The sequence below is a fragment of the Epinephelus fuscoguttatus genome, linkage group LG4 (genome assembly GCF_011397635.1).
Source record: "Epinephelus fuscoguttatus linkage group LG4, E.fuscoguttatus.final_Chr_v1".
Classification (NCBI taxonomy): domain Eukaryota; kingdom Metazoa; phylum Chordata; class Actinopteri; order Perciformes; family Serranidae; genus Epinephelus; species Epinephelus fuscoguttatus.
This window is the reverse complement of record NC_064755.1, coordinates 9897124-9912032: the sequence shown is the minus strand read 5'-3', so window position 1 is coordinate 9912032 and position 14909 is coordinate 9897124. Positions and strand designations below refer to the sequence as shown.

At 41.0% G+C, this 14909-nt stretch overlaps 2 protein-coding genes across 9 annotated transcripts in view; one reads left to right on the top strand and one right to left on the bottom strand.

Moving 5' to 3' along the window:
- The window catches only part of LOC125887136 (Fanconi anemia group A protein-like), a 29767-nt gene extending 26858 nt beyond the window's left edge, over positions 1-2909 (top strand). For 5 of the 7 annotated variants that reach the window (XM_049573712.1, XM_049573706.1, XM_049573711.1 and 2 more), the window contains 5 exons: positions 548-641; positions 834-909; positions 1371-1551; positions 1704-1802; positions 2379-2909. In XM_049573712.1, coding sequence (XP_049429669.1) covers positions 548-641; positions 834-909; positions 1371-1551; positions 1704-1802; positions 2379-2477 — 549 coding nt within the window. In that variant the 3' untranslated portion in view covers positions 2478-2909. The remainder of the gene's footprint in view (positions 1-547; positions 642-833; positions 910-1370; positions 1552-1703; positions 1803-2378) is intronic. The other 2 variants (XM_049573708.1, XM_049573707.1) reach the window with 1 other exon arrangement.
- On the bottom strand, positions 2801-13178 carry znf276 (zinc finger protein 276). 2 transcript variants are annotated; one of them, XM_049573719.1, is made up of 12 exons: positions 13058-13178; positions 11720-12037; positions 11270-11588; positions 11109-11149; positions 10584-11006; positions 9088-9169; positions 8807-8890; positions 8563-8682; positions 5965-6040; positions 5562-5679; positions 5113-5212; positions 2801-4915 (listed from the first exon to the last, which is right to left on the bottom strand). In XM_049573719.1, exons 2-12 carry the CDS (start codon positions 11970-11972, stop codon positions 4636-4638), a joined length of 1896 nt encoding a protein of 631 aa, XP_049429676.1. In that variant the 5' UTR covers positions 11973-12037; positions 13058-13178; the 3' UTR covers positions 2801-4635. The 2 variants fall into 2 exon arrangements, with proteins under 2 accessions (XP_049429676.1, XP_049429677.1); XM_049573720.1 differs by having other exon boundaries at positions 2802-4915; positions 11270-11585.
- Positions 13179-14909: the final 1731 nt, after the last annotated feature.

The window sequence follows — 14909 nt, the reverse complement described above, 5'->3', positions numbered from 1 at the left end:
TCCTTCATACTGGACATTCAATAATTTGATATTTGGGAAAACAGGCTCACTTGCTTATTTGCTGAGAGTTAGATGACAACCCACTGTCAAATCTGTCTGTTCAATATAAAGCTAAAGTTAGGAGACAGCGTAGCTGTAAAGTGTTCGTTTGTTAACTTTACAGACATGAGTGATATTGATCTTTTCATCGAACGCTCACTAAGAAATAAATAAGTATATTTCTCAAAATGCTGAACTGTTCCTTTAGGATAATGCAAAGGTCTTACACATTGATTTAAGCTAAACACACTCCCTCAGGCCAAACTTCAACCCATGTTTGCAAAGTAAATAATATGTCACAAATAAACCCCAAGACATACCTTTGGCAAAACACAGGTATATTTTACATGAAATGCAAAAGCAGTTGAGTTCTTCATACAATAGTAAAATGCGTAGTGTTTTTCCACTACTTATTTGTCTAAACATCTCCCATATAGCAGTGAAGTCTGTTGCTCCTACTGTATGAGGGAGTCTCTGTGTAATGTTCTGTCTGTGGTTATTTCTGTAGGAGAGGAGCCATCAGAAAGTCAGAAGTTTATGCACAGACCTTCTGCTTGTGTTGGTGGACTCGGCAGACTGGCTGTTCGTCTTTAAATCAAACGGTACAGAGTATTGTGTTCAACAACCACATCTCAGTTCACTTCACATGCTCGTTTACATCAGTTTTATTGACCTGGTGGTCATTATTTGGCAGACTAAAGCTGGCATTAAGACTGACATTAAATGATTGTGTCTCACATGTATTTATGCTGTGTTAAATTAGTGGGCTGTATGTTTTTTTCCCCTAACGCTAGACCAAGGTGTTTACCAGTCGATGGCAATGGTGACATCAGATGAGTTTACCCGATTGATGCCTTGGGCCTTCTACAGGTTAGTTGTAGCACTGAAAGAACATCAGATTTTAAAGTTTAAAATTTGCATTTCTTAGAAACAATTTTAATACTGCCTGGTGTATCAGACTGTATAATAGAAATGGACGACATGGCAGCTACCACAAAATGAAGCCAAAACATCTCCATCGCCCCCTGGTGGCTGGCTACAGTATCTGTCTTAAACTTATCAGTCAATAGATTAAAATTTTTAATGACTAACTGGACGGTAGGAAAGTAAACTTGATGGCTGCTTCAGGTTTGCAACAAACCAAAACCATCAGTTGATGTGCATCAGGTTCTTAAATAAAATGTGCAAAACAGATCTTCTCTATGGAATTCTGCACTTCCATTTGTACTGTATTTGTACAGTTCCATTTTGTAATGTCTGTGTGTGTGTGTGTGTGTGTGTGTGTGTGTGTGTGTGTGTGTGTGTGTGTGTGTGTGTGTGTGTGTGTTTAGCCTGCTGCTCCAGCAGAGTGCTGAGCTGCTGCAGAGAGCTGTGCGCTGTCCGGGGTTCCTCCATACTGCTGTCCTCTGCTACATCAATCTGCTGCAGCTTTTCCTGGACGGACACACACTTAAACCAGCCACTGATCCCTCTGACAATCAGGTGACTGAGCCTCAGACAGAGTGTCTACAGGTATCAAACACTTACATTTATGCTTTTTAAGACCATTTCAATATAGTGTAATTTTTAACCAAATGTAAGAATGATGGTTCATATCAGGGTGATGATTGTCATTCAAACCTGTGATGCTGCTCTGAAGTCAAACCTATGAATTATTTTGTCAGATGGAGCCTTTCCAGATTGTGAGCCACGCCAAACAGTTTCTCCTCAGAGTGATCTCACAGACATCTCCTACTACCCTGTCCTCTGGCCAACTCAGACAGGTAACCAACAAAGAGCCTGTTCACATACTTAATGTAAATGCTAATGCACCCTGATGTGTCCCTGACAAGGATTACATCATTAATGCAGGATGGGCGGTTGTTTTAGTGACTGCGCACTAACGCTTTATAACTTGCCCATTTATGATAAGTTTGACGAAGTGCTGTGTGGCTGTCAATTGTTTTTCCCTATGGAAGGAGAGGTGTGGAAGTCTGCTGACAGCAATACTTCCAGCTGTACCAACACAACCACTAACATGACTAGCAAACATTCTAGTGAACAGCTAGTGAGAGTGTGGATGCAATAACTGGATGCGGGGCCCTTTGACCTTGTAGCGTAGATGACACAGGCGGTAATGAAATCTAAACCCAAGTGGTCAGCTGGACACACGATAGAAACGTGTGAACAGCGATGTGTCTGCTGTCTACTTGTGTTATGAATGCATGACAGATGGACACACACATGCATGTTGTATATACGGTACACATCTATACTACACCTCTTGGTAAGATCCTCCATTGACACACATCTTTCTCACACTCTCCTGTCTTGTCTTCATCACTTATTTCCTGGTCCAGCTGGAGTCCCAGAGTGCAGACTTGGACCCAGAGGTGGCAGCAGCTCTCTCTGTGCACCTTGACCCTCACAGCCTCAGCCCGGAGATGGACTTCCTCTGAAAAGCTGCCAACTCATGTTCAGTCATAAAAACTGTCTAAAGTGAACTGTGACACCACTTTTACTACAAAATCTTTTACATTCCTTTTGAGGTTCGGAAGTGTCTTTTAGACAGTTACGGTATCTGACTTTACACCAGGTACTTTATTTGTTTTACTGTAATCCAACTTTACATCTAAGAGAAAACATGTTCCTCTTGTTATATTTATTAAATAGTTCAGATTTTACGAGTCTAAATACTCAGTTTTGTAAAAAAAAACAAACAAAAAAAAAACTTCTACATTTTATTTGTCTTTTTACACATAATAGACACAGGACTTTATTATACACATGTACATCTGAAGCCCTTTCCACTGTTTACAATACAGATATAAACTCTTAAAAAGAGTGCTTAGCATTGTAATAACTTAATAAAAAACAGTGACCTAATAAAAGTGAAGTGAATATTCTTGAAGCTATTTGCACTGTGTGATTACACAGCCCACACAAGTGCTTCACATATATTTAGGTAACACGAATATTGCATTATAGGACTTAGAACTGCATTGCTATAGGTTACACAGTCATTTATATGTGGCTGCTACTGTGCACTTCAGCAATCAAATAAAACTGCGTATAGATCCATATCGTCCCCAGGCAGTGTAAAATCATCTTTACATCAGATCTGAAACAGAGGCACCAAAAGTTGTTGTCGCCTTTCAATTTATAAACATTAAGATTCTAAATTGCTATGTTTTTTGTCAGAGTCCACCATTCCCACCCTGGATTCAAGTGCCTACCTACAAATGTGGGTTTGACAGGACAACCTTACATTACCTACTGCTGCTGCTTCACATGAAAAGCATTCAACTGGTGAAACCATAGACTTCATAAAATAAGGTACGCAGCTACCTTGATGTCACCCGTTGGTTTGTGGACTGTCGTTTTGTTGCCTTGACTTCTGCATTTCTGTGGTCACCATCTTGACAATAAGGTGCAGCTGTAAAGGAGCAAGGGGTGAATCTGACTCAGACTGTAGCGATGCCTTGTCACGCTAGTGGCCCTACCTCTAAATATGCATAACTTCAAGCCTTAATAAGAAGTGAATGGGTGAGTTATATAAAAATTGATCTCTCGTACAGCTGTCATGAAAGGTTGAAATTAGCTTTAGAGACCAAAACCGTTTTATGTAACAGGCTGTAAACATGTTTATTTCTGCTGTAAAGTCTGGCATTTTATCATTAGGGTCTGTGGAGACTGACTCACTTTTGGAGCCAGCCTCAAGTAGCCGTTAAAAGAACTGCAGTTTTTGGCACTTCAGTGTTGCCTTCATTTTTCAGCCCTGCAGGTTGCTGCTCGGGCAAAACACAGGGTGACTTTTATTGTAAAGCAGTTACAAGAAATGCAGTGCATGTTTTACTAAGGTTAGCACTGACAACACCGACAGTGGCCATTTTTGGACAGCAGATGAATTTAAAAAATTGCAGGGAGTGATAAAACAGTCAGGAGCAGCCACAGTGAGCTAAATGAGAAGACAGGCCGGGGTAAATATCTCTACTTTGTCCTACTGTTTCCACTCGCACCATGCTCACCATGAAATCAGAACAGTTATTATAATCATTATCGGCTGATTTCCTTATTAAAACGTGACTAATTTTGACTACACTGTAAACACGTAAGCCTGGTGGTTCTTTTTACTAGGTCCCTATTCAGTTCATACTGTGCATGAGAACAAAACACCCCACCTTTTGACCCAGAAACTTGGATCCTAAGATTCTTGATGCCTTCACTACATGGCGTCAGGGTGCACTGCAGCGTTTGTCAATGTTATATGTGAAGGAAAGCTGGCTGCTTCCCCAAAAACAAGCTAAAATCTAAAGTTGTTGGAAGATTTGAGTTTGGAATGAAAAGTGACTCCTGAAAGCTGTAGAGCAGTCCATAAGACAGTAAATATAAAAAAACTGATCCACTAAATTGTGTTGTTATGACACAAAAGCTGAGCTAAAATTGCAATATTGGTAGAGAACTGAGATAAACATCTGTTTTGCCATACGGCAGGTCCCATCACAGTCCATGACCTGAATGTGGAAAAAATGGAAACTGCAGTAGAGGCTGTCAGAACTGGGAAACTCCCACAGTTTATGTACCCGTGCAGCAGACCTGGACCTGGACTCCCTGCCGTCATCTGTCCTGGTCTGGCTGAACCACCTCCCCGGTCAGAGTGATGGTGTGCAGGTCAGAGTACAGCGGCGGCTGGTGCTGCTGCTGGCTGTTGCCTCGTTGAACCTCAGTCTGAGTCAGTGGGTGGACCATGGACATGTGGACGTTCAGGTTGTGGGCCTTCTCAAAGCGCTTTCCGCAGATCAGGCATGCAAACTCCAGGTCAGCCTCGGCCTTGTGTTTGGTCATGTGATATTTCAGTGACGCTCGCTGACGACACTGGAAGCCACACACCTCACATCTATAGGAGAAAAAAAAACATTAACATTAAATATGGCCTTTGTCTCCAGTCCATGCTTTAATATTTGAAATCTAAATCCAAAATCAAAAAATGCAGTGCAGTGTCAGAATGATGCTTCATTTTATATCTACAAGTTGAAATAATTATTCATGAGCTACATAAGTTTTAAAGCAAAAAATCACATCGTCAGTTCTTACTGCAGTGGTTTGGCCCCTGAATGTCTCATCTGGTGAACTGAAAGGTGTTTCCTCTGTTTAAAGGTTTGGCCACACTGGTCACAAATGTAGTTCCTCTCCTCTGAAACAAACAAACAAACAAACAAAAACCACTAAGATGACAATGTTAAGTTAAAGCAAAAATACACATTGACACCTAAAACAAATGCCTCTTTGATTTTACAGTCTGTATAACATGGCACATCTATTTGAAGTTCAGACATTGATGTTGAGTTTTTCAAATGTATTTTAAATGATAATCCACAGACCTTGTTGTGTGCAGTTTCATGTAGGAACTAGGATCGCAAATGTTAGGCCCCGTGAAGCCAAGTAGCCCAAAGAGAGCCAGATTAGGCTGAACTTGTTCTATGACAGAGGCCCCAGGTGGGAAGAACAGCACATGTAAAACAAAGTCTTGCTTTTGACCTCACCAGTGTGGATGAGCTTGACGTGTCGCTGGAGGTAGCGATCGATCATGAAAACCTTGTTGCAGCCAGGATGAGGGCAGGGGCGCTCTCTCATCTCCTCATGGTGCTCTTTGATGTGTTTCTAAACCCCCCCCCCCCCCAATAAGAAAACCAGTCATATAGACAGTCAAGATTAAGAGTAATATATTTATATATTAACAATATTATAGAATATTAATTGTACTTTACATATTATAGGATATTATTCTTTTACTGTAAAAAAATAAAGTGAAATTAGCTATGTATAGGCCGGACACCCGATACTAAGTAAGCGTCCTAAGAGTAATATACATCATTAGTAATCCAATTACTGAGCATGTGTCACTTGGATAAAGTGAAATTATGTTAAGAGTTTGTGAATTCTGACCTTTAAACCATCAGGAGCTCTATAGACGGCTGTACATCCCTGATATGGACACTTGTAGATGTTGGGCAGCTCCTCTCTGAAAGTAAAACCACAATAGTGGTTTGTTAAAGCTACAGTTGGTATCTTCTATAAAAATAACTTTTTGTCATATTCGCTGGAACTACACTGAACAAAAATATAAATGCCACACTTTTGTTTTTGCTCCCATTTTTCATGAGCTGAACTCAAAGATCTAAAACATTTTCTATATACACAAAAGACCATTTTCTCACAAATATTGTTCACAAATCTGTCTAAATCTGTGTTAGTAAGCACTTCTCCTTTGCTGAGATAATCCATCCCACCTCACAGGTGTGGCATATCAAGATGCTGATTAGACAGCATGAATATTGCACAGGTGTGCCTTAGGCTGGCCACAATAAAAGGCCACTCCAAAATGTTCAGTTTTATCACACAGCACAATGCCACAGATGTCGCAAGTTTTGAGGGATGCTGACTGCAGGAATGTCCACCAGAGCTGTTGCCTGTGAATTGAATGTTCATTTCTCTACCATAAGCCGTCTCCAAAGGCGTTTCAGACAATTTGGCAGTACATCCAACCAGCCTCACAACCGTAGACCACGTGTAACCACACCAGCCCAGGACCTCCACATCCAGCATGTTCACCTCCAAGATCATCTGAGACCAGCCACCCGGACAGCTGCTGCAACAATTGGTTTGGATAACCAAAGAATTTCTGCACAAACTGTCAGAAACCGTCTCAGGGAAGCTCATCTGCATGCTTGTCGTCCTCATCGGGGTCTCGACCTGACTGCAGTTCGTCGTTGTAACCGACTTGAGTGGGCAAATGCTCACATTCGATGGCATCTGGCACGTTGGAGAGGTGTTCTCTTCACGGATGAATCCCAGTTTTCACTGTTCAGGGCAGATGGCAGTGGCCCATGGTGGCGGTGGGGTTATGGTATGGGCAGGCGTATGTTATGGACAACGAACACAGGTGCATTTTATTGATGGCATTTCGAATGCAGAGATACCATGACGAGATCCTGAGGCCCATTGTTGTGCCATTCATCCACGACCATCACCTCATGTTGCAGCATGATAATGCACAGCCCCATGTTGCAAGGATCTGTACACAATTCCTGGAAGCTGAAAACATCCCAGTTCTTGCATGGCCAGCATACTCACCAGACATGTCACCCATTGAGCATGTTTGGGATGCTTTGGATTGGCGTATACGACAGCGTGTTCCAGTTCCTGCCAATATCCAGCAACTTCGCACAGCCATTGAAGAGGAGTGGACCAACATTCCACAGGCCACAATCAACAACCTGATCAACTCAATGTGAAGGAGATGTGTTGCACTGCGTGAGGCAAATGGTGGTCACACCAGATACTGACTGGTTTTCTGACACCCCCCCCCCAGTTAAAGCAAAACTGCACATTTCAGAGTGGCCTTTTATTGTGGCCAGCCTAAGGCACACCTGTGCAATAATCATGCTGTCTAATCAGCATCTTGATATGCCACACCTGTGAGGTGGGATGGATTATCTCGGCAAAGGAGAAGTGCTCACTAACACAGATTTTAGACAGATTTGTGAACAATATTTGTGAGGAAATGGTCTTTTGTGTATATAGAAAATGTTTTAAATCTTTGAGTTCAGCTCATGAAAAATGGGAGCAAAAACAAAAGTGTTGCGTTTATATTTTCGTTCAGTGTATCAGTATATCCACACAGAAATACCTAAGACATACCAAAGACAGTCGGTACAAAAAAATTTGGTTTCTCCTCCTCCTCCTCATGATGCTTCCAAGGGCATTTGCAAGAACCCATCGCATCTGAGCAAAAACAACCAATCAGAGCTGAGGAGTCTCAAATGCAGCTGTCAGTCATGTCAATCACTGCTCATGAACTGCTGTCAAACTACACAGTGCTGATCAAATATAAATCAAGATTCCGTTACTGCATTGCCTTTTTCTTGTGTCAAATGTTTTCAGAAACATATTTTACTGTTTACTGTGTACTGTTTAGCTGTAAAAGTTAGGCAGAGTGTCTGCTCCTCCTGGTGGGAGGTGCTTCGTTGTTGGTTTAACTGTTGCCAACATGGAGGCCGGGTCACAAACTTTCTTGTTCTACAGCTAAACAGTACACTCAAATATTGACAGTCTGACCGCAGTTCATGAGCGGTGATTGACATGACTGCCAGCTGCGTTAGAGACTCCTCGGGTCCGACTGACTTTTTTCGTTCACCTACAGTGGATTTTTCCAAATGCCTTTAGAAGCACTACGAGGAGGTAGAGAAGTATGATGTTTTCCACAGATTTTCTTTCTCACGTACGTCTGTATGGATGCAATGACAGTTTAACCAAATATAACAAAGATTTATTATAACAGATTCTAACTGTAGCTTTCATGCACATCTGTTAAAGTTAAAATAGTCAACTACAATGAATGAACATGGTCTAAAAACATTTTAACAGAATATAATATCCTTCCAACTGAGATAAACTACACATTTAAATATTACGTGTAACTGTTCCTGACTGGAGGTTGTGTATTTAAGGAAATGTAGGACTCAAGTTGTGTCAAATACGTACGCTTTAGGTTTGAACTTGTTCTTCCAGCCAGGTTTGGGTCCAGGTTTTTTTTTTATTTTGGGCTCCTCCAGGGCCTTCGGGCTTCTTCTTCTCTTGCTGGGGACGGTCACCCTGCGAGCTCTGGGAGGGGGAGAGAAAGGTACTCTAAAAACCAAACCTGGGTTTCTGTAAGAAGTCATTTTCAGAACATCTCTGCTGTTTGAGATGGGAAAAAAAAACTCTGCTAAAGAATAAATTAACCCACCTCTTGTCTGAGAACGGCTCAAATAACTCATCATCTGATAATCCTTCTTTTCTAGTCTCCTCAAAGTCATCCTCGGAAATGACCCTACACACACACACACACACACACACACACACACACACACACACAGTTACAGTTCTTGTAGATGTTGTGGCCTTTTATCAATCTTCACTTAAAAATCATCACTTAGAAAGCTGAGAAGCATCCAAAAAGTACAGTTCTACCACAAATTGATGGTTATAAGACAGAATCAGATGAGAAAGATCAACAGTGTGACTAACCTGTCAGACAGATCACTATCAGCAGCCCTGTCCTCCAGCTGGGCCGGAGCAGGAGACGACGCCTCCTCATGACCTGTAAAACCTAATTGAGAAAAAAGCACAACCATGTGAGTCAAACATTCATACAGACACTACACAAGCCAAACAAGCATTCAGACGATTCATTGTGATGAGTTCTGAACATCTGTGTCAGGAGACACAGTAGAGAATTATTGACATATCAATGCTCCACTGGTTGTCTCTACATGTAGGGAGTAAACAAGGTACTGTTTACAGTCTGGCTGCTTCATCTGTGTACATGAACCTTTAAAATCCTGCAGCTGACTCCTCATGAATAAACCAGGGCTGGTATCCATAAAACATTTAAGGAATGGTTTTAAGCTCTTATGTCTACCACCTTTATATCAGTGGAGGCTAAATACAGCACAATACACTGCAACAGCATCGCAAACTACCTCCTCCAAAATGATCGAAGAGTTAAATCAACACCTCTCTACGACAGTTTCGCTTTAACAGAATTTTATAATCTTTGCAAATGCAACATTTATTGCAGGACTGTTATGGCTGATTTCATTTGACATTGACTTCACCTTAACACATGTACAGCAAAACTAGTTTTGAGAAAGAGAAGAAAAAAGGGTAAGAGGAAGTAGTTTCCATGCCGCTAATAGACACTATTCAGGAAATACAGATGATGGTGTGGTGTTGCATTAACCCGAGTACAGCCACAAAGTGTATCTCATCACATCTACTGAGCTGCAAATTTACAGCTGCAAAATGTTTTGAGTATGCATATACACAAAACATGTTTGCAAAACAACTCACAGCTATAATGGAAATGTGACTGAGAAACAGATGCTGTTCAGTGTCAGGGAAATATCCTTTACATGAATTCCCTTTAGAAGCCTGGTGCACCTGTATATTGTGCACTAAAGTTTGCCCTGCTCCTTGTGCATAAATGTGCACAGCACCACTATTAATGGAGAGTCAGACAGCAGCTCTGCTCTGCTCTCTGCTATGTTCACATTTTACAGAATATAATAAATATTTTTTCTCATTACTGGTGTTTTATTTCACCCGTCCGCACGTCCCTGTGTGTGTAACAAGCAGAGTGTACATGTGTTGTAAATCCACCTCTGTAGGCTCATCTTACAATCTGAATGATGTGCCCTCTTTAAATAGCAGGAAAATACTGCACCATTCTGACTGTAGATCAGGTTTTTGTTGGTTAATTGCTCAAAATAGCAATACGCTAATGTGTCTGACCACACCTCATTTTAAAGCCTACTCGCCCATGGACGCAAGTACATTTGCTACTTACTCAACGTGGACGCTGTCCCTGGAAATGACAACCGTCAGTCTGAAGCTAGCAATGACGGTTGCGCTGCATTGTGTGCTGCTTTGCGTCGGGTGTAAAATAAGGTCCTTTGACACTAATGTACAGCTGATGCTGCCTCACACCTTCTGGAGATCTCATGATCTATCAACAGTCTCACCTTCAGTGTTAGTGGTCCAGTCAGCCAGTGCTGAGCTCTGAGTCTGTGCTGTGACTGCAGGTGGACTGTGTTGAGCCAGAGTGTCCATATTTCCTGCTGGGGTCCTTCCATTCCCACTGGGCTGCTCCTCTTCATCTTCCTCCTCCTGTTCCTCCTCCTCTGACATCACTCCATCACCATTGCCACTCCCTAATGGTCCGCTGCTTAAATTCATTGTGTATCCTGGGTTGGGAGTGCCTGTGCATGTGTCCATGATGTATCTGTGACCATCAACGCAACCCCAGACGGCCTTAACTGAGCCCCAGCACTGGCCCTCCAACACCTCTCTCAGGTTGGGACAGGAGCGGCAGGCCTCTCCGTGGTGGTGAGCCCAGGACACCAGGCTGTGGAGGCACTTAGGGTCTGAGGTAAAGGACTGTGGTGCTGAAAGAAAACAGAAGAATGTATTAACAGAGTAGTGCAGTCAGTTAACCTGTGTTTTATGTCATTTCTGTAGCAAAAACAAAGAAAAATTCTTTAATTTACTTGCTGAGCCATGGTTTACTGAGGCCTCTGGACACTTCTTCCTGAAATAGAAACAAACAGTTGCTTATATTTGTAGATTTTCTGCCTGAAGCTTTGAGAATACTAAAGCAAACACACACTTTTAAAGTCAACACTCAGGGAGATATTTTCCTTAGACTCACCAGCTTTTGAGGTTTTCTTTCCCAAGTGGTGGGAGGTTGACCCTCTGCAGAAACCTGACTAGGATGCTGTGGCACTTGTAGAACTTAGAGTGGCATTTCTTGCAGATAAACTCTGATAACCGGGGGTCACGGTCCAACTGGACCCCGACCAGTTGCTGGAAGTCTGTGTGAAATAAAAGGGGTGACTGTGCCGCCGCGTCAGACTCGTCATCAACAATATCGATGGAATCCTGAGGCCACTTGTTGAAGGCGTGCCGCAGGCTGCGTGGAGAGAACTTCCCGTGGCAGAGCCGACAGACGGCAGTTGACAGTCTACCTGCTGGACGAAATAACAGATCAGTGTTTTTTCAGTCAAGACCCAAAATCAGCAAATGGACACTATGTTTGATCGTTCTCTGGAGGAAACTGTGACAAGAGGCAATTCATTAGCACTGGTTCTGAGACACGCACCTGAAGATCTAGACTTGCTCTGTGGATATTTTTGTGTGTCGTCAGATGCCGCCACTCTACAGTCTACGTTAGCAGTTTTGTCTTTTGCAGTGTTATCATGGTAGAAACTGTCTGTGGTTACAGGAACAGTCTTGCGAGGTCTCCCTCTATTTCCAGGCGGCCTCTTCTCCGTGCCGACGCCCACTGTTGTCTGTGTCCTGCTGGTCTGTCGTGAAGTCTCAGATGACCTTGGACGTCGGCTCTTCTTCTTCATAGTTTATTCTATACTCTCAGCCCTCAGCAGCTGATCTCGATGATGGAGCCCTGCTGCCTGTGCCACTGTAAAGATTTACAGCTTAAGTAACAATGAGATTAACTTTGTCTCATCTATCTTTGCATAATAAACAATTATTTAAAATATATATAATCTTAAACTTACTGTTGATGCTGATACACTTTACTATCCAAAAGAGTAGGCTATACTAATGTTAGAGTTAGCTATTTCCCAAACCTTCTGTGCATCAACATGTTTTTATATTTTTACAGAGACAGATTTGTCTCAATTATTTGTGTGAACAGATCAGCAATACACGTGTCAGTGTAATCTGTAAATATAAAACACTTTCCACAAATACAAAAAAAAAATTGTAACCTCAAAAAAACTGATTTGCAAATATAAAGCGCAGCTGCACATACACAAGACAAATTTCACAAATAAAAAAATATCTGTATACATTTCATTAGTTTTTAAATAAGTGAGAAGCATTTATGAATACCTTTACACAAATATTATTGAAACAATTCGATTCCCCTACATTTAAAACTTTAAATTTAATAAATTGCTATTAAGTGAACATGTTTTTATGATGCAATTATCAGCAGCAGTATTTGCTAAACTACTACTTGCTGCCAAGGTGCCACGGTCACAAAGCTATTTAAAAACACGACATGTATCAGCAACATCCAGTGCAGTTTCAGGAATATAATATAACGTTACAAAGTATAAATTAATAGGATACAGTAAAACAATAGGTAACAGGAGTTACATTCAAAAACCTTGTGAGCTGTAGGTTAACCAAATCCTAGATAATAAGATAAATGTTTTTTCTAACATTAACATTACGTTATGTTTGCACAGTAGTTAGGCCTAACTCATTTATTTTCGATAAAACCAACAGAATAAAACGTCTAAAATATTCTGACAGTGACGTTACGACTGATGTCTGTCCACTTGTGTTCATTACAACATGCTAACGTTAGCTTGTTAGCCTGAGCAGCCTGAATGAGCCTGCTACGTCTACTAGCTCGTGCCAGAATGTTATGTCGTCATGACTCGTGCAGTCTCGTGTCATAGCCTACCGTCAGAGTGTATATATCCTAGCACTTCAGGTGCATGTTGTGTTTAACATGAGAGATGGTTTTCATGAGCCAGCTGCAGCCACAGCAGCAGCTTTCTATGGTGCTCCCAGTTGTAAACATTAGAACCCGGAAGTGCAAGTGGAGCAAAATCCTGGAGGGTATATGATACAGCGTCTCCTGCCGTCTAGAGAAAATATGACCATATAAATCGGTTTGAGGCAACTACCTAGGTATCTTCAAAGACTGAAATCTTGACAACTTCATGCAGACGTAAAATGTGCAGGGGGTGATTTTATTGTTATTAACTGGCTAGAATAAGGCCAGGCTCACTGACAGGTTAGAGAACTATAAATATTAAGATACTTCTCCTTGCTCATTGTGTAAATCTGAAATATAATCATATTGTGTGCATAAATAAGAATAATAGTAAATGAAAATTGTGAGAATAATATATGTAGAAATATAAAGATTTTGATGGGTTTTTTTTTGTCTCATTTGTCTCTATGTGATAGCCCAGCGACATGTCAAGAGGTCACTTAACAAGATAAGCAGTCACAGATAATGAATGGATGAATAGATGACTAAATGAATGAATGCTTTTTTTCATTTACTCTATTTCCTTCCATGAAAAATCCAGAATCTGTGAATATGCAAATATTGTTCATTTCAAAAGTTTAAAGGTCCAATGTGGAGGATTAGTGGCATCTACTGGTGAGGTTGCAGATTGCACCAAACTAAAATTTCTCCTGTGAACCAAGCAAAAACACAAATAGCCTTATCTAGAGCCAATGTTTGGTTTGTCCATTCTGGGCTACCGTAGAAACAAAATGACAGAGACATAAATGGCTCTTTCTAAAATAATGAAAATGCACCGATTCCTATTTTCAGGTGATGAAAACATAGTTATGAAAATTACTTTTCATTCCTACCAATTATATCCTTTTAAACCCTGCACACTGGATCTTTAACAGTTGGACACAAGATAATTCCTGCTTCACTACTGCATATCCTCCTTCCTTCCTCCCTTCATCATCCATTCTGCACAGTGAAGCTCAAACATCCAGGTGAAGTAACAATAAGCAAAACATGTTTTTGAATGCAGACTATAAATGTACTGACATAATATACAGAGTGATTGAATGAGTTACTTGATCCAGTTTTTATGTCCTGTTGTTAATGAAGTTTTCCATCTATCAGTTCTGCTGATGGTGACCTCAGTGATATACATGAAGTGTACAAAATAATTGAAATACCTGTTAGTATAATGCAATTCAATCCAGCAGCACTCCATCTGTAGCTGCTGCTGTAGCTTGATAATCATACAGTTGAATCAACACCTCTTGAAAACAGTGTCACTACTAATGTCAACATTAGTACCTAAATGAAGGGAGGATTTACCCATGTACCTAATAAACTGATAACTAAGTGTTTATGTAAACTTGAAAGACAGATGATAAGCATTGTTCTACATTTTAACACAAAAAAAGTGCAACAGCAGCATTAAGGTTAAAAAGTGTTCACTGGGAAGTCAACACTTTTAGTTGCGCATACCAGTTCTTACTGTTGTGCCACTGCTGAGTATTGGTACAGAATATTGTTGTTGTTCTTGTGGTAGACAGTCATTTGCTACTTTTACCATGGCCATTCTGTTTTCATGTCCATCACATGAAAACATAACATTACAGACAAGCTCACATTATGCCCCTGGTTAAGTAATGGTTTACCTTTGGTAAATCCACCTTTGGCATAATTTATGCAGCACTATATTAAGGCAAGGTACCATTGTTTTGTCATTATTGTAGCCTATACATGACGCAATGGAATTAAAAGTCTCAAATAGTCTGAAATATCA

Excerpts from the sequence above, each read along its gene's own strand:
- znf276 (XM_049573719.1), bottom strand. The coding sequence starts at position 11,972 with ATGAAGAAGAAGAGCCGACGTCCAAGGTCATCTGAGACTTCACGACAG. Across the intron at positions 5,213-5,561 it reads CGTCAAGCTCATCCACACTG|AGGAGAGGAACTACATTTGT; the intron begins GTGAGGTCAAAA and ends TGTTTGTTTCAG. Across the intron at positions 4,916-5,112 it reads TCAGGGGCCAAACCACTGCA|ATGTGAGGTGTGTGGCTTCC; the intron begins GTAAGAACTGAC and ends TTTCTCCTATAG.